The following is a 24,529-nucleotide window of genomic DNA, read 5'->3' on the forward strand; positions in this document are numbered from 1 at the left end:
TAGCCAATCGGGAAACTCTCCTCGGAAGCCTCAATCTCCTAATAGCTATGGAATTGTTGGCAATCGTTGGGATAGGTTGTCATTGTATGATCAACCACCACCGAATGAGAATATTGGTGGAGCGCTAATGAGCTCCGGAAAGCCTCAATCTCTTTGGTATTATGGTGTTCCTAACAACCAGTGGAATAGATCATCGAGCCTCGTCGATGATCACACACCACCAACTAAGAACACTTATTATGGTGTTCCTAACAACCAATGGCATAGATCATCGAGCCTCGTCGATGATCACACACCACCAACTAAGAACACCGGGGGAGTTTCCGGTGTTCCAAGCAGCCGATGGAGTAACTCGTTGATGAAACCTAATTCTCCCAAGGGTTATGGATTTCCCAATAGCCAATGGGATAGATCATCAAGCCCTCTCCGTCACACACCATCAACTAAGAACGATGGGGAAGTACTTGGTGTTCCGAGCAGTGGCTGGGGTAACTCGTCGAGGTATCCTCAATATCACAATAATCATGGAGCTCCGATGAAGCAATGGGAGATATCATCGAGTCCTGTCCATGATCAACCACCGACTAAGAACAATGGGGAAGTTCTTAGTGTTCCGAGCAATCAGCGGGATAACTCGATGTATCCTCAATCTCACAATAACTATCATGGAGTTCCCATCAATCAATGGGAGGGATCGTCGAGACCAGTCCATGATTACCCACCACAAAGCAAGAACAACGAGAGAGTTCCTGGTGTTCCGAGCAATCGATGGGGTAACTCCTCGATGAAGCCTCAATCTCCACAAGACCAGAGAGCTCCCAACAATCAGTGGAATAGATCATCAAATACTAGTCATGATCTTCCACCATCGATAATAAACACTGGTGGAGTTGCAAACGATCAATTGGATAGCTCTTTTGTGAAGCCTCGGTTTCATGAGGATCATGGAGTTCTTAACAATGAATGGAATAGGTCACCAAGCCCTATCCGTGATCACCCGCCGCCAAGTGGAAACACTATTGGAGTTCTAGATAGCAAACGGCCCAACTCTCTAGTGAAATCTCAATCTTATAAGGATTATGGAGCTCCTAACAAGTGGGATAATCCATCAAATCTTGTCCATGATCACCCTGCACCAAGTGAGAATTTTAGTGGAGTTCCAAATAGTAGAGGGAGCATCTCTCCTCTAATGCCCCAGTCTCCCAAGGGTTATAATCACGAGAATAGTTCATCAAGCCCTATCCGTGATCATCCACCACCAAGTCGGAATACCATCGGAGTTCCAAACAGCAAATTGGGCAGCTCTTCTGTGAAGCCTAAATATTCAGCTAAAGTTACAAGCAGCCCTTATGATGAGTCAATAGGTAACAACAATAATATACAGGTTAATAAGCCAGTTGATTATTCTTATGGTCACCAACCAGAAGAGTATGGAAGCAGCAACGATACGAAACCAATTAGATATACCTCCAGTTCTCCTAGTCATACAAACGCCGCACTGGGCAAGGTAACTAATAACATAGAAGAGACTCTGCAGAAGCCTAAGATTGGTGCAGGAGATTTACTTGAAGGTGCAACTCGTAGGTCATCAGCTCATGATAATCTTGCAGGCCCACAACCCAGAACTTCACTTCCCGCTTCAGATGTGCCTGTGTATATGGATAGTGCAGAAGGTGAAACACGTTATGGTGTTAAAAAATTACCAGCAAGGCCATCCACAGACGAGGTCCTGAAAAGCTATATCAAGCGATGAGACAACTGAGAATAATTCTGGCACTATGATCCCTAACTAGTAGAGTGTGATGGATGCATTCTTCAATTTCTTGAAGTTCTAAGAAGAAGAAACATAATGGATGGAGAAAAAGGAAAAAAAGGTTAACCCTTTTCAAGTGTGAGTTTTGAGTTATGATGTTGCATGATTATGAAACTACATACAGTAATCTTATTGTTGTGTGTGCATTTATTTAGAAGTACTATATCTCTTCATATTTAGTTATTGCTGAGGTAGGGGAACAACTTAAGAAGATCTAGAATACTCGATTGAAGTTGCAATATCAAGTGTTATAGTGGTTCATAATCCAAGTTCAAGATGAATTCAAACTATTATCTTTTGAAATTACTATCTCCTCTTTTTGTTATGATATTGAGAATGGAAGGGCTTGAAAAACTAATCTCTTTGATTTTATGGAATGTGTTATAATGGTTTATAATCCAACTTCAAGAGAAATTCAAACTATTTTCTTGCAATCTCCACATTTTGTTATGATATCGAAAATGGAGGGGTTTGGAAAACTAGTCTCGTTCATTTTTATGAAAATGTTGAATGCAAAGACTATAAATTTCATGGGTACCAATTCTTGAAGGCAAAGTACTATATAGCCTCTACGTACATAAACAACTTCATACTATTTGAGAAAATCAAACAAATGTGAGATTCTATTATTTATGTCAATTTTTCCTAAACTCTAAAGCAAATTATGAATGCAACGAGACTCTTATCGTAATGGCTATCGAGATGTCCACAGTAAATATTGGAAATCTTAATGTTACCAAATTCAATCTTTTATAGATCTCAAATGTCAAAGTCTATCTTAGGGAGACTCAAAAGTACAAGGATGGTTTAAAAAATGGGTAATGTTATATGTAGCCCTTAGAGTATGTACAATGGGGCTCTCCAACTAACTCTCCAACTAGCTCTCCAAGGAGAGAGAAAATGGAGAGTCATGTCTTACCCAACAATGGGGCTCTTGGGTGTGTCTTGGGTGTCTCTCCATGGAGACACTTTGCAAAGTGGCTCTTGGGGGAGATACCATTTGGGTTGATGGAGAGATAGCTCTCCATTGTGTGGGACCCACTTCTTCATACAATTACTTAAATTCTATTTTCTTCATACAACCATTTAATGATCTTTTTTATAAAAATAAAAAAAAGATGGTAATAATTATTATGCCAACCACTATAATTTTCCTTTATCTATAAAATGAGCCTAATATTGGATATTTTACCATCTTTTTTATATCCCACCCATCTTTAATTTTTTTAAGTGTTTAGGAAAAAATGAATACCAACTCAAACCCAAATTTTAGAAATACCCAAGTGCTAGCAAGAAATCAAAGGAATCCAAATGCTAGAATGTCCATACCTTGTGTCAATTATATTGATGATTATTCACAAAATAATTATCCAAGAATTGTTAATAATCCTCAATTTCGACCCCACATTCAAACCCAAATCCAACCACAATTTCAACCTCAACAACAACCTCAATATCAACCCCAGTACCAATAAGTATGAATATTAGCTTTTCATGTTGTATGAACGTATAAAAGTGTTGTATAAAAAATTAGTTTTTCATGTTGTAGGTTAATTTTTCATTCCAAATTTATGAAATTAATTATTAGCACTCATAATTAATATTGTTTTTTAAAAATTCTACATTGCATAAATTATGAAAAAGATTAATTTGTAATTATATTTAATTTACATGAATAACTTTATTTATATAACTTTGATCATAATATGAAATGAGGTTCATTTATTGACATGGGGACCACAAAATAATGAAAAGTTGAATGGAGAGCCCTTTAAATAGTTTTATTGTTGTTGGGTATTTTTAGACATGGCTCTTGAGAATAGCTTGAAGAGAGATAATAGGAGAGAGAGTATGGAGAGCTAGTTGGAGAGACACCAACCATTGTACATGCTCTTAGGGCTACATATAAGCATTAAATACATTTCTTTAAATGGAAATAGTTTAAGAATTCAAGACACATTTTCACATCAACTGAGGTAATAAATGTTTGATTCAATATTTTATTTCCATTTTAAGCACCTCATACATAGCCCTAAGGGCTACATATATCATTTTCCTTAAAAAATTCCTAAAGTTATTGCGAGGTGCGAACCTAGATAATAGATATGATCTGCAAAGATTTTAGTAGTTCTTTATAGGAATTGGCAAAGCTGAGACGTTAGTATTGGACTTCCTCTACGCCTCATTGCTCAAAACATAAGATGAAAGAAATTTTCACACTATTAATCTCAACTATGGTTCATATACTTTAATAGGTCTCATATTCTAAGTATCTCACATCAGTTCCAATTTTGGGAATTCACTTAGTTTCCTATAATGATCCTTCAGCTTAATTAACCTACTAGATTGGCTAAATTATGATGCATTAAACTCTTTATTCATTGTAGTTATTTAAATTAGGGGTTATTTGATGAGTGTCGTGTTTTTTTGATTAACTGGTTTCACAAATTAATTAAGTTCAAAGATTGTTATGAGAAGCGATCTCTCCAAAGTTGGAATTGTTGTGATATAATAGGTAGTAGGGACCTTTAAAATAAACTTATTGTAGTTGAGTGATTAATGATGTCAATTTTTCCTAAGATAAATGTCATGGATTTAGGTTAATTAGCTCTATGATTTTATTGCTATGTATTTTGATTGAATCTTATGGAGTTCCTTCTCTGCAACAACCAATCGAAGTATGATTTAATGGTAAAGATTTATATTTCGCAACTTCAAGCTTATAAAATTAGTTAGACCGACCCTACTACGGCCCCTTTGAAGATGAAGGCATGAAGCCGAGGTTCTCCTTCTATCGGTCCCGCTTGCAAGGGGGTTGGGGGGGGGGGGTTTGGTGGGGGGTGGTGTTTACTAGTTAAGTTGGGTCAAATTAATTTGTAAAAGGTTCACGTATAATAAGGTCTATTCTCCTTGTTAACTTAGATACAAAAGCAGGGTAGAATTTCTTTCTTTTATTTGGACCATTGCAACTTCATCGTAAATCATCGTCATAAATACAATTTTAACACTGCAAAATTTATAGCAATTCTAACTTGCATCTATACTACCTATGCTATTATATGCCACTATTCTATAATTGAAGATTTCCCAACTTAGAACCAACAATAGAAACATCTCTAGTACTTCTATTCCTCATGTCATCACTTGATTCTCCCTCCTGAGTCGAGCTTGTCATTCTTCTTGGCGGGGCTGCAGAACACACCGGCACAACAGACCTGATTTGTACAGCAGGTGCAGTAAATGTTGAACGGAAACCCCCAGCTTGCATTCGTCCAAACCTAGGTCTCACTGAAAACGAATCCATGCCACTTTGCATTCTTGGAGCACCGACGGGGTGTCTAAATCTTCTTTGGGTGGGTCCCACTGGAATACCTTGTGAGGCTGTTGGCAAAGCCTTTCCTGTATTTCCATGGTGGCTTGAAGTTGCAGCATGGCTAAATCTGAAGTTTGGTGGCCTTGAAGATTCAGAAGCAGATGATGCTCTTTCTTGGACTTGAACTGAAGCTGATGCGATATTTCTAGCTTGAGGTAGGTCTTCCTGTTTGGCTTCTTTTTGAAGCTTCTCAGTCAACACGACTTCAGCACTATTATTGCTGTGAACACGAGCTTTAGGAGTTAGTGATGGAGATAAATTTGAAGAATCTACAGATTTTTCCTCTTGTATCTCTTGAATAGTAACCATAGATCTAGTCCCCGTAGGATCTGGCACTAGGTGGTTTGAGAAGTAGAAGGGAGAATCGGCTGTACACATAGAGATCCCAGGAGTAAGAGGAATGGGATGTTGTTCCCCAGTCAAGCAGTACGGATGATGACTTGGCTGCAACATAGAATGCATCCAAGGGAGGACTTGATTGGGCACAGGAATGGATGGGATTGGAACTGGAAGTGCCATAAGACGTCGCTGCTGCTCTGCTGCCTGTTTCTGCAGCCACATATGGTGACTTGCCATTTCAGGAGAAATACTGGAAGATACCCAGTTTGGATAATGGATGCTGAATGAAGTCGGAGTTGATGGAAATGAGGTTGTAGATGCCGGTGGCCTATGAATCCCCTTGTGCTGATTATTTTGTGGGGAATTACTCGACTCTGCTGGATTAAGGCTAGCAAGAAATCGAGCAACAATAACTTGTTCCTGCTCTTCGAGACTTCCGGAGCTAGTGGTAGAAGAAGTTGAACTGCTTTGAGACACTGCATAAGCAATACTAAATTAAATTCAAGATAGAGGAGATTTTAGTTTAGAAAATGAGTATTTAATTGAGCAGAATAAACTTCAAGACCAACTATCATGGATTTCTATGCAAAGGCAGGGCCACAATATGTTTAGAAGCGGCAAAATTATGGCCATTACATACAAAAATTGTTTTCGAGTCTCATATGCAAACATAGAAGCATTGCCAACTCATTTTTAGCTTTCAGCACCCAACTTTCGTTTCCCAAACAGTAGTGCAGTACACTAATGAGTTCATGGTTGTGTTTATAGTTGACAAAGGTATGAATGTAGATTAAGATATGAAAGAATCTCAAAGTCAAAACCTGGGTTCATTTGACCTTATATTGGACTAAGACAGCATGCCGACATATTTGTTATTTGTTTTCCTTATTGGAATTTTGGTTGTTGTGGCTGTTCTTCTATCACTAAACGTTTTTAGAGTTTCAGGCTTTCAGCACTGATGAGGATAAGATTGAGCAAAATAGAGCCAAGAGGAGTAGGACGCACTAAAAGTTCCATATGGAGAATTTTAACTTGCATATTGAAGCATCTATATTTAATACATACAGAATATTTTCACCATGGTTCATTTTCTATTTTGTACCCACATTCAGGGCCTAAGTCATTTCTAGTCATTTCTAGTCTGCAAGCTCTTAACCAATCTTACAAGTCATATTTCTCACTGAATCCAGAAAGCACCCAGGTGCCCCTCTTTCTAATTACATGAAGTGAGAACACCAATTAACATGGTCATACGATCAATCACTTTGATGTAAAGCAGCTGGATAAGATAGATGAAGTGTAAAGAAAAAAAGTAATCCACATCTGCACCACTTGAAGTACAGCTTATTTTTCTTGCTTCTTAAAGAGCTACCTGCGACATGCTACTTAACGAAGCCAGCAACCATGTATTGTTTTGCACCAACATTAAGCCAAAGCCTTCGCTCTATGTTGGATTTTTCATTGATAGCTACTCGTGATCTTGCAGCACATTATAAACATTGGCGCACACATATTGACCAAGAACCCTAAATCTATGTCATGTGCCAAATACTCATTAACATAAAGCTAAATGAATAGAAATATGTACAGCGCATTTTCTATTGTGCTGCAGGTCCAAGTGAACACATGAGAATACAGGTGACTGGCCTGCCACAGAAAAGGGAATTTCATTTATATACTCAGAAGTAGAGGGCTACAGTCTCCAGTTTTCTCATAAAAAGACCTCAATCCATATTCAACGCAAACAGATTTCAGCAAAACAAATAAAATTTGAGATCATGCCTCTGATTCTCTTCTCTACCCCACATTTCTAGCTTTGCGCAGGAACGGACATTCTCATTATTTTTCACGTGGCTCAGTAATTTAATGACAAGGCATTTGGATACTTTAAGAAGGTCACGATTAATCTGCTGGGTAAAATTTCTTTGCTTTTGACAAACAGAGCAGTGGGTAGAACAAACTCCCTGTACAATGGCTACCCAGAAGGGCAGGACAAACTCACCATAACATATAAAGCCCCAATTCTTGTCTTCCTTTGGTATGGTCAGTGAGCTACCTCTCTTGCATTGGGTATAAGGACCAGAAATTAAGGGTAGGAATTAATTATTGTAACAGAATTTTGCTTATATGTGGTCTAACCTGAAGTTCCCCAAAAACTTTATCAATCTAAGTGCACGAGTGGAGAAGATAAGTAATTTGGAAGTAAAGAACCTAAAATATCCCCTGCATCCCATAATTAAGTTATCTTTCGTTTAGGGATGTCCGGATTTTACTATATATCTACTTTTAGTATGTTTTCTCTCTTTATATGGACAGTTGGAACTTATCCACCCAAATTTTCACTTCCATATTTTTACGCTCTTTACTCTCCATGCAAAGAGTGCATGTCAGCTTGAATACAAGACGATGTATACTTAATTCACACTCCAGCAAAATTTCTTGGGTCAAAAAAGCAGACCAATGCAAAAAAGTCCACATGTTATGACCTAATGCAAGGAATCGGAAAGAGAAAAGAATTCACACACTTTGTTTCAAGGCAGACCAAGCAGTCAGAGCTGCATTTTTCTGAGCTTGTTTCTTGGTTTTAGCTACCTCTCCTGTGAATGTCATTCCTGCTAATTCAACTGTGCATAAGAAAATAGGTATATGTCCTGGTCCAGAACGGATAGTGGTGTACGCAGGGAGGTTCAGGCCAGCTCTATGAGCAGTTTCTTGAAGCAAGTTCTTGTAAACTCCAGTTTCATCCTGCAGCACAGGAAAAATGACACATCTTCAATAACTTCGTACATATAACTGAATGCAAGCTGTAATGAAAGGTATAAACTCGTATAACAGAAGTAGAAGAAAGTAGAAGTAATCCACTCATTATGTCAGAGATCAATATAAACAGCCCATCTTTGTGAACCGTTGCATTCGTCAGCATATTATGAATAAATACCCTTTTAAAAAAATTCAGCTTACAAGAACCTCAACCCAGCAACTCGAAAAATCACATAAACAACAAGCATTTACTTTAAGCAAACATTTCAAAAGTTAGGTACCAAACCTAGTAATCCAGGTATCCTGGATACGGAAAGCAGGTGAATCACTATCATTGATACTCGATCCTTATCCGCCGACATAATAGATGTTTTCTGGAAATTAAGAATCTAAATAACATTCCACATACTCTGATCATATATCCTCCAATCCAGGGTCATCACAAAAATCCTACTTCTTAACTAGTCTTCCAATTAAATTATCATAACAGCTGTGTCATATTGCTCCATCATAATCATCATAACTGGGAAAACATCCATCTGCAATCTACAATGGAAAAAGAAAACCCTAATAGATGCAAGTTATACATAGGTTACATGAGTGACTCCTCCAATAGGAAATTGGAAGCCAAATATCTCCATCAAAATAATAAAAAAGGAAGAAAAGAACTGATAAAGGAGCCCAGAACAAAAGGGAGACTCTATAACAAAAAAATAATCTGAACTCAATCAGAGGAGGAAAAAAACAAAGGTGTGCTTACCAAAACTTTAGCTGCAAGTGTTTTTGATGGACCTCTTTCTGCCAGTGTGTTTAAAGCTACTTCTGCAGCTGCATGCTCAGCCTGCCTCAGAGTACAGAAGAAGGCTGGGCTTTCGAATTTCTCTCCGTTAAAGTTAACAGTAGCCTTGAAGCGTGGAGCGTGATCTGGTCCTTCACGGATACAGGCATAAGATGGCAGGTTGAAACAGCTGCGTTGAGCTAACTCTTGCAATTGGTTTTTATACATAGCTAGACCTGATGCTGAGGAAATAGATAGGCAATCCAGTGAGCATAATTACGCAATACAAGCATGTAATTTCCAATGGAGTATGCTATATCCCCATTAGAGAAGAAACAACATGAGGATGGAGGTGACTCAAGATTCATGAAACTAACTCCAGATAAACAGTTGAGAATATATAGCAAGACCAAAGCAGAAGTTAAAGCCCATCAGAAGAGCCTAATGATTTTCCCATTCAAATTGACCAACCAAAAGCTCACTCAAGTTAATGTTGGAAAAACCCTTGTTTAGATATAAGCTTATTACATGGACTCTTCAATTCACCTCAAGTACCAGTTACATATCCTTGACACTCAAACGTGGACACGGACACTTGGACACTTCATTTTGGGCCAAAATCATTGAAAATATAAAAAGATTAGCCGAGTCTGACACTTGGACAAGTACCCGTGTCAGACATGGGTATACGAGTCCACGTAACATATGATATAAGTCTATCAAGAAAATCAACTCATGCCCTTAACAAAAACAAATATCTTCCACGCATTCATCACCTCCAACACAAACTATAATGCTTTGTATAGTGAAGTGCAGATTACACCTTAAGAATCAACATGCAACAAGAATTGGCATGGTTAATTGAAGATGTTGATCCAAGCATTTGAGTGGATGCATTTTATGGTACAACACTACAACATATCTAAGCTGGGTTCCTACATTGAGGGCCCAAGACGCATCAGAGAAGATAATGTTGTCAATTTTCTGTTGCACTGATCTAGAGAGAATGAGAGGAAATTTTCCAGGGATATGAGAGAAGTACGAGCAAATTGGAGTTTCGTTGTTAACTCAGGTTGTAATGCATGTACTCATATTCTCATATAGTCAAGAGCTCAATTTGTTCCATATGGTTGTCAGGCTAAGCCGCTACACAGGGGATCCATGTTAAAGCTCTACCTTGTGATGACTTATGCTGCTTATAATTCTTATCCAGCCGACAATCTGCTCCCAATAACCTCTACATTAACGTCCCATTTGGTAGGCATAATATATGGAGGTAATTTCCATGAATCAATAGGTAATGATATGAAGAAAGTCCAATACCAATGTCCATAATAATGCATGTTTATATTCAAATAGCTATTTTTCTTCATAGATCTTCATTATCATCCATTACCTCTTTGAGGGTAACATTGAGAAGTAATAAAAATGTATAAAGAAAAACACATGTTTTCAGATAAAGTTCCAGTGTCAGGGGTATAGACATGGGACTTTCTTTGCCAAATTACATATAAAGTCATTCGCATTACCAAAAAAAAATAATCGACTACCAAACTGGCCTGAAGGACTCTCTCTTATATGAATTGAACGTTAAAAACAGACCTAATAAACAGCTGAAGCCAAATTACACCATGTCCAAGAGTCGAGAAATTAAATTATGTAAGAGCCACACATCAAGAAATAACTATTTAAACAACATTCTTGAATAGAACACAACATTTGGCAAAAAAAAGGCATATATACTATACAGGAAAGAAAAGAAGTACTATTTGAGCCCCAAATAAATCCAATCATATTTCTCAAATCCAACTCAAAACAATGCCCTTTTTTGGCTAAGACAAGACGACTTTGATACAGTAGAGGACTAACCTTCAGGACCTAAATCTCTCTGGCTTGATTGGTTAATGTCACACCTAACCAAATCATCGAATGAAGGATCCTTGATAGAACGGGTTAGGGAACCTAAAGGCCAAAGGGAAACTACTTGGTAGCGTCATAGGGAAGAAAAGTATGGAGGGAACTAATACAAATTTCCAAACAAGAGAAACAATTTTGCTTTCCCATGTATGAATATTTTATTACATGCCTTCTCAGGATGGATTTCCTCCAGTTAGGCCTTTAACACAGAAATCTCACTCACTCACACATCTAATGTCAAGCCATCGACAAACACCCGTGAAATGGATTTCACACAGATTTTAAAGCTTTTATAATCAAATAACAATTGGCCTTTATATGCCAATGAAACAACAGCAGACAGCATCATACCACCTGCAACAGATGCTCCATAAACCCTCCAACTTCCTGTCCTCCTTTTATCTACTTATTTCTTTGACCAAAGTGAGGGTTACATTCAGTAGCCAACGACTCGAATTCCTAGCACCAATGGGGACAAACCACTTACACAACATCATGAATCGCCAAAACTTCACTGCATTTCTTTTTCAATTTAGTCCAGACAACCCAATAACGCGATCACCATTCAGCATTGACCACCAATGAAACAGCCCAGTTGACACCATAAGTAATACTTCAAAGTTCAATCCTATTCCAACTCACCTAGAAAAAATATCTGATATAAATCACATTTACTGCCACCATTTTCATACCCAAACAAAAAATAGATAAATCAAGTAGAATAAAGAATAATTCAACCCAATATTATAGCAATCAATCTATATATTTCACTCACCAACTTAAACAGCACTAAAAGCTTCATAATCACAGACTAAAACCCACCAAAGCAATCATCATTTAACAACTCAATAAAATGAAATACTACAAATAACAAGTTAAACAACCTATATTATTCAAAGAAAGAATTACCGACATTCAAACCCCATTTCAATCAGATCAAACAAGACAAAAATGACAACAAAGAACACTAAAACATACCCACAAAACCAATTTAGCAGAAAAATAGAGTATTAATACCTTGAGTTATTGAAAAACTCCTGTGTAAGAATGAACTAACTGGCGGAAAAATTAAGCTATAAAATAAATGGAGATTAACCCAGAAAGCATAAATATTTAAGACAAAGGTTGTTGCAAGTTCACGTCATTCTAATTTTGTGCACATCACTTGTTCACTCACTGTTTCACAATTTTCCATTTTCTCTCTCCTTGTTTTTCACTTTCGTATCAACTTTCACAAAAGCATAGACTTGCTCTTACTTCAGGAGTTTTGATAGCAACACCTAACTTTTGGCCTTTGGGTTTTCAATCTTTCCAATTTTGTGTCTTTTCCCTTTCCTTTTTCTTCAACTCATGTCAAAGTCGCTTGTGCGTATCAAATATTATCAATTAGCATAGTACTACACTTTGGGATTAGATAACCTATGCACAACCTTTTTTTTAGGAGATCTTGTTCAAAAAGTGTTTGAATCATGTAGAGTTCTAAAATAACTCTACAAAGCAAAGTGTGAGCAATATTAACTATTGAATAAAAAATTAATAGCTCATATATTATCTTTTCAAAAAAATTCATATTTTTTCTCATTAAATTCACCCCCTAAATTCTCCTTTTCACCATTATGAGCCCTTATTCTCTACCATGTAGGATTGTATTATTAAAACTCTAGAGGATCCAAACTCATTCAAAACTTACTCACAAATTAGATTATAAACTCGTTAATAGGGTTGTGTGATGTATTTACATAACTTAGGGCGAAACTCGAGAATCTAGTAGTTGTTAGTTGTTGCGGTAGCTGTTGGGGGGTAGTTGTTAGCTGCTGGAGTGGTTGTAGCTGCTAGTTGTCTACTAGTAGCGATTAGTAATTAAATAGCTGTTTAATTAGAAGTGTTTGGCAAAAGTACCTCTCAAAATTGTAAAAGACAATAAATAAAATATATTCAAACATGAAATGAACTAAAACAATTTCAAAAAACTTATATAGTTTCAGGACTATATGACTTTTCAACAACTCAAAGTAATTTATAAATCTAAGATCATATTTAACACTCAGAAAAATAATTACCTATATAACTAAAATGCTTGTGGAATTTGGAGCATAAAATATTGTGAAATTTCAATTTTATCTTCTCTTTAAAATAAATATTAAAATTACATCCTTGCTATTATAAAAGAAAAAAGATATTGTCCTAAAAAAGCTATTAATAGATAGAAAAAGGAAAAATAATTAAAAACATTGATTCAAAAATTTACCTCATACTATTATATAGTATTTATTCGCTAGACCACTACCTATAAATCTCAAACGTTACTTGTAGTAACATTCTACAACCGCTACCCATAATCTACTCCAACCTCTATCCGCTACAACCAATATCTTACCAAATACTCGTAATTTTCTTAAGTACATCGTTTTGATCTTGTCCAACCGCTACCCGCTACCTAAAAGGCTAAAACGCTAGTGTCAAACAAGACTTTAGTAAAGGAGGAGATATCTAGAGTAGAACATGGTAAATAAATAACATCTTGTTCATTCATAAGAACATATATTTTACATAAAACTAACATCGGTAAATTTTTTTATTGTGGTATAGACAATCGCTTAATTATTATATGAGTGTACCATTATCAATTTTTTTTGGAAGGGAATAGGAAAATTATCATTAATTAATCGAGGAATCTACAATAACAATAACACATAAATAAATCTAAAACATCAATATGAGATTCTTCATGTAATTTACTAATATAACCGCTTCGTAACTGCTTCTTTGATACGGTAATATCCCAACCATAAGCGACATCCGATAACTCTACATCTTTACGCTTGAAGGAAGAGTGAATTAAAATTTTGTCTCCATCCCGATGTTCTTGATCTTTGACTAACAAATACGAGTTCCCACATTTTCAAACTTCGAAGCAAAACAATAAACCAGGACTATCAAGATGAGAGTATATGGAACCATCGGATTGATGGAGGCAACCATCACAACAGAACGGAGAGACAACCCTCACACTAGGAGGAAGAGTTCTTAAAAATAAACTAGACTAATATTAGAATTACGAATAAAGGGGTGAAAATAACAAAATTTAGGTTTTCGACCAACTTAGATACTGGCAGAAGCCCTTATTACAACAACACTAATGGAGTCTAGGGGGTCAGAAGAGAGGAAATTTTTTTATTACAGCCAATTTTTCTCGAATGTACAATATCTCATTGTATCATAATCATGTTTTTGATAAACAACGATGTTTATGATGCATATTAATGCATGTGAAATATATATTGTTATAAATATATATATTGTGAATGTCCATTATACCTTTGACTTATATACTCTTGTCCCTATTAAGATAACTACCATTTTTCATTCTACAGTTTCTCTCCCTTTGTTCTCTTCTCATAACACGTCGTTATCAGTACATTGCAAATTGATTGAACAGAAAAACAAAAGCAAATCCTTGAGAAAACAAAATATAACAACAAGAACGATGAAAGAAAATAAAAGAGAATAACTTACTCATTATTTGATTATTTAAATTTTTGGATTTGAGATAATTAGCATTTGACATATTTGCATCAAAGTAATTGAGTTGCATCAAAGTAATTGATTTGCCTGAAATTGTTCAAAAATTGAGAAAAATTCATAAAACTACCTTTTATAATCAAAAATTTTCAAAAAAATTAAACTACCTTTTAAAAAATTTCTTTCAAAAAACCACCTTATATAACAAATTTGTTTTAATATACTATCTTTTTATCATAATGGGGTTTAATCTAATTGATTTGCCTGAAATTGTTCAAAAATTGAGAAAAATTCATAAAACTACCTTTTATAATCAAAAATTTTCAAAAAAATTAAACTACCTTTTAAAAAATTTCTTTCAAAAAACCACCTTATATAACAAATTTGTTTTAATATACTATCTTTTTATCATAATGGGGTTTAATCACTAATTATTGAGTCACCGTACATTACTTTTGTTTCTTGCCCTCTCGTTTCTCTCTTCTTTTCTCGTTACCCCATCGGCAGCAACACCTACGACGACTGTCATCTATTGATTAGTATTAAATATAAACGTAAGATGGTAGTATATTGAAAGAAATTTGACAATTTGTTATATAAAGTATTTTTTTAAAATAAAATCTTAAAAAAGTAGTGTTTTTTAAATAAGTTGATTATACAAAATAGTTTTTTGAAATTTTCCCTCGAAAATTCTTCCATGTTTTCTCGTTTCGGTAATATCGGTATTTGTGTTGCACACTTTGGTTAGATTAGGTTATAAAAATGTCTTACACGATTTCGTTCTATTTCATTTTCCGTTCCATTTTGTTTTCTTCAGCCCCTATGAGCCTTCATAGGATTGTAGATGAGGATATCAGAGGTGTTGTTGTACCTCGCTTGTTCCTCCTTAGTATTTTGTTGCTTTTGGTTCAGTAGCTCTAGTTTTTGTTTGCGTGTTTTTCTTGCTCTTTGGCCTTCTGCCTCCTTTGAGCAAAAATAAAAAAAAAAAAACACTTTTGTTCTTATATGTATAGCTAGGTTCTTCTATGATTTACATGATAAGGAAGAAATAAAAAAAAATTCAAATTGTCTTGGTGCCGTGATTGTATTGCCTTCTTGTTGAATCATGTACAAGTGTGGAGAATAATTGTGTTAACCTGAATGCGGTTAACCCTGACATTCAATATATACAGGTTTACAATACATGCATATGACTAGTTAAAGACTATTCTATTCTTTTACATAAAATGTTATCTAATAGATCCCCTCGATCTTTACGGGGTGAAATAACGGATAGATTAGTACGATGTCTAGTAAACAAGTCATTAGAGAGACCCTTAGTAAAAATGTCTGCAACCTGACACTGAGTAGGAACATGTCGAACTATAAGACCTCCCTTGGCAACCATTTCTCGAACAAAGTGATAATCGACATCAATATGTTTGCTACGATCATGATGAACTGGATTAGCAGTGAGATAGGTAGCAGAGACATTATCACAATAGACGATCACAAGACGACGGAAAAAATGGTCAATGTTAGCAAGAAGTTGCTTGAGCTAAATAGTTTCTGCAGCTGTGTAGGCAACAACCCTGTATTTAGCTTCAGTGGAGGATTTGGAGACAGTAGGTTGCTTTTTCGAACGCCAAGAAATTAAATTCTTCCCCAGAAAAATAGCATAGTCAGTCGTAGAACGCCTCGTGTCAGGACATCCTGCCCAATCTGCATCAGAATAGGCAATAACAACAGTAGGAGAGCTGCTGCTATATGAGAAAAGACCAAAGTCCAAAGTGCCCTGCAGATATCTGAAATTCTTTTCACAGCATGAAGGTGAGTAGTACGAGGAGCATGTATAAACTGAGACACCATATTAACAGCAGACGAGTCATAGTTAAGTACCGCAATGCACCGATCATACTACGATAATCTGTGGGATCAGCAAGAAGTTCTCCATCAAGCATAGACGATGTTACTCTAGAGACAACAGGAGTAGCAACTGGTTTAACAGTATGAAGATGGAATTTACGAAGTAAGTCAGAAACATACTTATGTTGAGACAAAAATAAACCAGAGGGAGTACGCACAACCTGAACACCTAAGAAATAATGAAGATCCCCTAAATCCTTCATAGCAAATTGAGAAGAAAGAACAGAAATAAATTTGGCAACAAGAGGAGGACTACTACCAGTAAGGACAATGTCATCAACATATAAGAGAAGAATAATAAGATGATCACGATATTTGAGAGTGAACATATAAGTGTCACAACTGCTGCACTTGAAACCAATAGATAAGAGGAAGTTGCTGAACCCAGAGAACCAAGCTCGAGGATCTTGTTTCAAACCATAAATTAAAGCGTTATATTCATCAAGCATAGCTTGATGCCAACGTGAATCTTTAGAAGCTTGTTTGAAAATAGTAGGTTCAGACTCTACAATTTCAGTGTTTAATTAAGACGTGAGGCTTAGACACACCATCTTTTAGACGAGTAACCATGGGATGATTATTTAAGACTATAGGAGGAGACATCGGATCACTAGAGGGTGGGGACAGAGAGGCCAACGAGGAGAAGTGTGCGCGTTGGACGAGCCCAACATCAACATACGAGGACGGAGGGCGGGATATGGGAGAGTCAACCATGGGGCCTGCACTGGATCCAGGGCACGCTGGAATCACAGTGGGCCGCGTAGAAGTGGGTGTGGGCGAGAAAAACTGCCCATTTGTCGTGGACGGACCTGGCAGGCCAACGCTAGACCCAACGTGCGCTGGGTGCCCAGCAGGCCGAGCAGTGTAGCACAGAGGGGAAGGAGGAGAGCCAGCAGCTGCTGGATCCTCAATGCTGCGAGCCGACGCGGGGGACAGGGAAGACTCGACAGAGGTTGGACGAGGCGACGCGAAGGGCGAGACAGATGAGGGGTTGGGCGCAACATATGCCGCGGGCTGCGACAAGGCAGAAGAGCTGCGTGTGGTAGTTGGGGCCAACACGGACCGAGACATAGAAACCGAGGAAGTCTCACCGGCAATGTTAGTGAGATGCCAGTCAGCAGACAGGACCATATGTGAGGTGTGGGACACGTGAGACGCAGGACCAACAAGAGCACGATACGGAAAATTATGTTCATGAAAAAGAACATGACGACTAGTGAACACTTTCTTGGTAGTAGGATCAAAACACTGATACCCTTTATATTCCAATGCATATCTAATAAAAGCACAGGTTTTACACTTAGGTTGCAGTTTCTGATTTTTAGAGTTCAGAAACAAAGGAAAGCATTCACATCCAAATGTTTTAAAAAAATGATAGGAGTGGGGACGATGAAACAATTTTTCAAAAGGAGAAACACCCCCTAAAATCGAGCTGGGTAATTTATTGATAGTGTAAGTGGCAGTATGTGATGCAACAACCCAAAATTCAGTAGGAAAGTCAGAATGAATAATCATAGTACGAGCCATTTCAATGATATGACGATGTTTGCATTTTGCAACACCGTTTTAATTTGAGCTGGAGTATGGGGACAAGATTTTTGAAAAATTATGCCATGATTAGAAAAATGTTAGAGAAGAGGAGAATTGTCAAATTCCCTTCCTACATCACTTTGAAATATTTTAATTTTGCAATTAAATAGATTTTCAACCATCTTTTGGAACATAAGGAATTTAGAATAAGTTTCCTATTTGCGACGTAAGGGATAAATCCATGAATAGCGCGAAAAAACATCAACAAACACAACATAATAGCGAAATAATTGATTGGACAAAACAGGAGATTACCAAAGATCACTGTGAATTTTATATAATGGATATGTAGAAATATGTTCAACTGAATCAAAAGGTAAACGATGTATCTTTCCTAGCTTACATCCAACACAATCATCATGAAACTTAGAGGTACATGTGATATATTTATTTGAACATAAAGATCCTAAAATGCTAGAAGAGGTATGCCCCAGACAAGCATGCCAAACGTCACCCGACTCCTTAGTGGCTAGGAAAGCAGGAACTGAAGGCTCTGAAGAGGGTTGACACCTTGCTTACAGGTCCCCGAAGCAGAACCTCCCCCGTTGTCTGGTCCTTAACATAAACAGAATTTTTATCAAAACTCACAACACAATCATTTTCGTGACACAACTTTTTAACTGATAACAAATTATGTTTTAAGTTAGGAACATGACAGATGACAACTGGAGGGGACGACTTGTAGCTTTTAAGGTAAGATTTCCAGTAATTTTAATTGGGAGTAAGGTACCATTACCAACTACAACAGAACTAGACCCAGTATAAGGAGTTTTAACAGAAAACGTACCATCCTAAGAATTCATGTGAGATGCAGCTCCCAAATTCGGGTACCAGACTGAATCATTAGCTTCACCACCAACAGACAGTGTAGCTAAGGCTCGAGTGACACTTTCAGAGGAAGAGGCAACAAAGCTGTAATTGAATCGTTGAGGACAATAGGCAGCTTGATGACCTGGAAACCAACATAAACCACAAGTATCGGAAGTAGGGATAGAGGTTACATTACTACTTGATGGATTACTCCCTACAGACGACAAATCATTAGTAATATAATCTAGACAAGTTAGAATATTTACTCATACCATTGGAGCGTCCTCGATTAGCATTGTTGTTGTTGTTTCTAGAGCCACGAGAATTATTATTTCCCCCATTGCCATTACCACGATTATTCTGATTATTGTTACCCCCACGATTGTTGTTACCCCCTCGGTTTCTGTTTTTTCTTCCCCTATTTCTCCCTCCAGAATTAGACTTGGAGGAGGAATTCGATCCAGAACCAGTAGATTGAACATCAATTAAGGCATGATGGGAGGAGGAATCAGATCCATCCTTCGAGTTTATCAATCGTTGTTCATGAAGGAGCAACTTAGGACGTAAATCATCAAAACTAAGAGGGAAGGGATAATGCAGCAAGGTAGTAACAATGTGATCATACTCTGAATCACGATCCAAACCAAAAAGAGTATACTGTACTAAATCCTGGTTCGACACAGGACACTGAATGGCCAGAGAATCAGCAATCACCTTTATCTCACGTAAATAACCATCCATAGACTGGGAATCAGTCTTTTTAATACGAGACAAACGTCCCTTCAATTCCATAGAACGAGCCATACTTGCATGCATAAATTTAGATTGCAATCTATTCCAAATATCCGCAAAGGTTTGCAAATCATGGACATCAACAAAAACATCACGAGATAAGGTAGCAAAAATCCATGATTTTACTTGTTGATCAATACAAAGATATTCATAAAAGTGCACATTAAGAACAGTATTACCAGAGTCGTCAATCACAGTAGTAGGAAGAATAATAGCAGTACCATCAACAAGGCCAAGTAATTGATGAGAAAGTAAGAGGCAAGTAATTTGAGTTTTCCAAAGAAGATAATCCTCAGGAGAGGAGAGAGTGATAGTTACCAAGTTCGTGAGATTAGGGGCAGACAACTGCGGAAGGCTGAACATCTGGGAAGGAACATATTAACCGACCATCGTCGAGGAAGTCGACGGAAATTGTAACGCAGGATGCGTGAACCCAGGCGGGCATTGAGGGGTAGACCGGTGTTGTGGGCTGGGCGCCGGCGAGCTCGTAGCGGCAGCGAACGGCGACGAGAACAGCGGCGTGAAGGCTGTAAAATCGGCGGCAGCAGCCGTCGTGATCGCTGGCAATGGGCTGGGGAAACTGACGGCAACAACGAGAGACGTGGGCGTCGTGGAGTAGTACGACGGATGCTGCGACATGGCAGTGTGGGGTACCGCCGGCGAAGACAACGGCTGAACGGAGGTCGACGCCGGCGGTGGCTGCTGGACGGCGGCCGGTTGGGCAGAAGAGTGGGTGGAAAAATCCATCAGGAAAGAAATTTTTTATTTTTGGTGAGGGAAATTTTTTTTTTTTAGAAAAACCTAGGCTGTGATACCATGTACAAGTGTGGAGAATAATTGTGTTAACCTAAATGTTGTTAACCCTGGCATTCAATATATATAGGTTTACAATGCAAGCCTATGATTAGTTAAAGACTATTTTATCCTTCTACATACAATGTTATCTAATAAATCATTTATAAAGTAAACATAAAGAATCTGATGTCTACGATACTAATATTGCTTTGTTGCCGAAACATGTGATTGTAATTTCATCATATGATCGTTTTTTTTTTGTTGTTTTTCATTAAGTAATTTGATTTTAGAAATCTAATGCTATATGTGAGAATGTTAGATAGAAATTAATAAGATCGGATGAATATAATGTGCAAATATAAGTTGATGATATACAAATTATCTGTCAATTTCTTCTTCCCTTTTCTCTCTCGGTTTACAACTAAAAGAGATTTCACTATTGACTCTATATTATGATTTTGGCATGAGTAAGCCTATTCTCTTCAACATAAAACAGCTGAATTGAACTGAATTGAATTGAACTAAACTGAAAATAAGCTGGGGAGAACAAGCCCTAAGAGCATATTGAACATATTAGTTACTTCTATAATTATGTAACGACGATCATATTATTGTTTGCTTTGATATATATTTTATTTTTATTATTTAAGTTGGAAATGTAATTGATCTTCATTTTGTGCCTTTGAATTTGTCATTTGTGTGAATGTATGTATTAATATTTCGTTGATTAAAAAGATGGAAACAAAATGGTGAGATAGCATTGATAATAATTTATAAGATTAAGATCTTTTGTTAGAATTTTTATCAATTGTTTATATCAAATTTGATGCTCCTGAAAAGTAGATATTATATATCTTCAAGTATAATATGCTCTGGAAGAGCACAAGTTCTCCTGTAAGGAGTTAAGAATTTTCTAGAGGTGTCAATCTGGGTCATTGGCTGGGTTTGGGTTGACCCAAGCTGGGTCGGAATGATTTGGGTCGGAATAATCTGGGTGACACCGTGTCATGGGTCGAACGTGGGGGTCGGTGAACTTGGGTCGGGTGAAACTGGTGAGAGGAGTCGAACTGGGTCGGAAATGGGTCGGTGAGACTGGGTCGGCCGGTATCTGGGTTCGGTGAATTTGGGTCGGAATGGAATAAGGTGAAGTCGGTCCAAATCGACTTTTGGAATGACTTGGGTCGGAAAAATCGGCTTTCGGAATAACTTGGGTCGGAAGAAATCGGCTTTCGGAATGACTTGGGTCGGAAGAAATCGGGTTTCGAAATTACTTGGGTCGGAAGAAACCGGCTTTCGGGTTACTTGGGTCGGAAGAAATCGATATCGAATATACTCGGTCGAATAATTCGGCTTTCGAATTACTTGGTCGGAATAATTCGGCTTTCGGAATTACTTGGTCGGAAGAAATCGGTTTTCGGGTTACGTGGGTCGGAAGAAATCGAAATGGAATAACTTGGGTCAAGAAATCGGATTTCGGAATTACTTGGGTCGGAAGAAATCGGCTTTCGGGTTACTTGAGTCGGAAAAAATCGATATCGGAATAACTTGGGTTGGAATAATACGGCTTTCGGAATTACTTGGGTCGGAATAAATCGGCTTTCGGGCTACTTGGGTCGAAAGATATCGATATCGGAATAACTTGGGCGGAATTACTTGGAACGACTAAATATCGAACCGGCGGCTCCGTGCGTATTGATTTAGGTCGAGATTGTTATAAACTTATAACATGTGGATGTGGTATTGAGTATTGTGATATTGTGGTATAGATTATAGTCATTATACTTTATACTTATAGTGTATATTATAGTAATCTGTAATTATACTGATATTGTGAATTGTGATTGAGTCATTATTGTGAATTTTTTAATAATACATTGAATCATTAATACTTTGATACTTATATTACTAATTTGAAATTACTAAAGTAAGACTTATAACTTATAAGTTATACTTATAATCCTATATTATTGGGCCATTCACCATTATTGGCTATTGGTAATTGGCCTATTGCCTAAGTTACTAAGTATCACTCATTAGTTATTTACTTATTTAGTTATTCTCATTCATGATTGCATATGTATTCAAGTAACAAGTAACAACTAACATCTAACAAGTAAGTGAGTAACAACTAACAACTAACAACTAACAACTAACAACTAACAACCATAAGGATTATTGATTATAGACTTATAGTGTTAGGGTTAATAGACTATTAAACTTAAACATTTTGTTAGTTAGTGACTTACTCACTCTCAAGTCTGAATCAGTACAGTTACTATTAGTTATTCACTTATTTAGTTATTCTTATTGATGATTGCATAAGTACTCAAGTAACAACTAACATCTAACAAGTAACAACTAACAATTAACAATGATCAACGTTAATCACTTATCACTTAATCGAATATGTCAATATATCATATGAAAATGATACATAATCAAACACTATTTAGTAGAGATGAACATGATCGAATTTCATGTAAATGTGACTATGTTTTTTTAAGTTAATCGTCTCTAAGTTAATCGTATAACTTAGTAGATTGGTTCAATATAACAATGTTTCATTTAAGTTAATCGTCTTTAAGTTAAATTCATATTAAACTCAAAACATCTAATTTGAATAGAAACAAGTTAATATTGGATTAGATCGATGTATCGATGTAAGTCGATTAGCTAATTCAAGACGGCGTAAGTTCGTTTAAGATAATGGATATTGGATAATATCAACAAATGTATCAATGTAAGTTAAGTAATTAACTTAATAGAAGATAACAATACTCTATCTAAGGTAATCGTCTTTAAGTTAAATTCATTTCGAAACCCAAATCATCTAATTGAATTGAAACAAGTAGTTAATTATTGTTACTATGTCGTAGTAAACCTTATTGCTTATCAGTAAGATACTGATATGAAAAGCGAAAATTCGTATATGTAGTATACTATAAGCTACGGTCTAGTACTGATTAAGATTTGTTATAACTTATATAAGTTCACTTAACTGAATACAATCAAATTATAGCTGAGTAAAATAATTGTATAAGTAAGGTTATAAGAAATATACCTTAATAGAAGAAATAACCATATATTAATATAAGTTTATAACCAATAACTTAAGTATTAATGTAAGACCTATACAAGTAGTAGTAGTAGTAGTAATTGTTATTGTGTCACGTCTTACATGTTAACATTTAACTAATCCCTAATCACCGCATCTAACGTGTTCACATATTTCTAATTTATAAATTTAGAATAATAATTTCTTAAAAATCAATAATATTGGACTAATTGGAGTATTTAATTTCGAAAGTTTTTTTTTTGTTTTTTGAGGAGTATAATTTCTAATAATACAACTAATTTCTAAAGTTAGTAAACTAATAATATTAGAATTAGAAATTTAGAATACTCAAATTAAAATAATATCAAAATACAATATTAGTTCATTAGTAGTTTAGGCCATTGATTTTGAAAAGATGAAAATCCAACCATTAATTAAGTTAGCAATCCATGTGATTGGCCACTCTCAATTCTCATTGGTCAAAAAATAATGCCATGGATTCTAAATTAAGACCATTGATTTAAAAATAGATCAAAATCCAACCATTGAATCCCTCCCTAACCCTAAACCCTCCCTCTTTCTCTCATAATAATTCCTCACGCAGTCACGCCTCATAGGCTCATATCCTCCCTCTTCATCTTCCTCAATCATCTTCCATCTCTCTCGTACATCTTCTCTCTCCCCTGACTCCTCTCGCCCTCTTTCTTCACCACCACCACCACCACCACCACCACCATCAGTCTTCTCACCCAAAACTATCATATATGACTTTCTGTTTTCAAACTCCAACCCTCCAACTACTCTTGTCAGCAAATCACACGGATACTTCAACCTTTATGTTTCTCCTTTTCTGATAAAACTATCATATACTACTTTTAAGCAACTTTTATCTCCATTTCATGATCTTTGAGATTCTTGAATGATATACCATGGCTTGCTAGTGCTCGAATCGCGACTCGCTGCTCAAGTTCCAAGTTCCAACAGTGGAGGGATTACACCCGAATTTGCGGCTTTATTATATACTAGTTTCTGATATACAAGCCCGTGTTCATTGTTCAGTCAAGCTTCTTAGGCAGTGAT

At 36.5% G+C, this 24,529-nt stretch overlaps 1 protein-coding gene across 5 annotated transcripts; it reads right to left on the reverse strand.

Moving 5' to 3' along the window:
• Positions 1–4,746: 4,746 nt before the first annotated feature.
• Positions 4,747–12,357, reverse strand: LOC104890994 (double-stranded RNA-binding protein 2). Of its 5 annotated transcripts, none has more exons than XM_019249031.3 (5): positions 11,998–12,357; positions 11,335–11,622; positions 9,046–9,305; positions 8,051–8,270; positions 4,747–6,001 (listed from the first exon to the last, which is right to left on the reverse strand). In XM_019249031.3, exons 3-5 carry the CDS (start codon positions 9,289–9,291, stop codon positions 4,884–4,886), a joined length of 1,584 nt encoding a protein of 527 aa, XP_019104576.1. In that variant the 5' UTR covers positions 9,292–9,305; positions 11,335–11,622; positions 11,998–12,357; the 3' UTR covers positions 4,747–4,883. The 5 variants fall into 5 exon arrangements, with proteins under 5 accessions (XP_019104576.1, XP_019104575.1, XP_048499203.1 ...); XM_019249030.3 differs by having other exon boundaries at positions 11,332–11,622; XM_048643246.2 differs by having other exon boundaries at positions 10,933–11,622.
• Positions 12,358–24,529: the final 12,172 nt, after the last annotated feature.

The sequence above is a fragment of the Beta vulgaris genome, chromosome 4, assembly GCF_026745355.1.
Source record: "Beta vulgaris subsp. vulgaris cultivar EL10 chromosome 4, EL10.2, whole genome shotgun sequence".
Lineage (NCBI taxonomy): Eukaryota > Viridiplantae > Streptophyta > Magnoliopsida > Caryophyllales > Amaranthaceae > Beta > Beta vulgaris.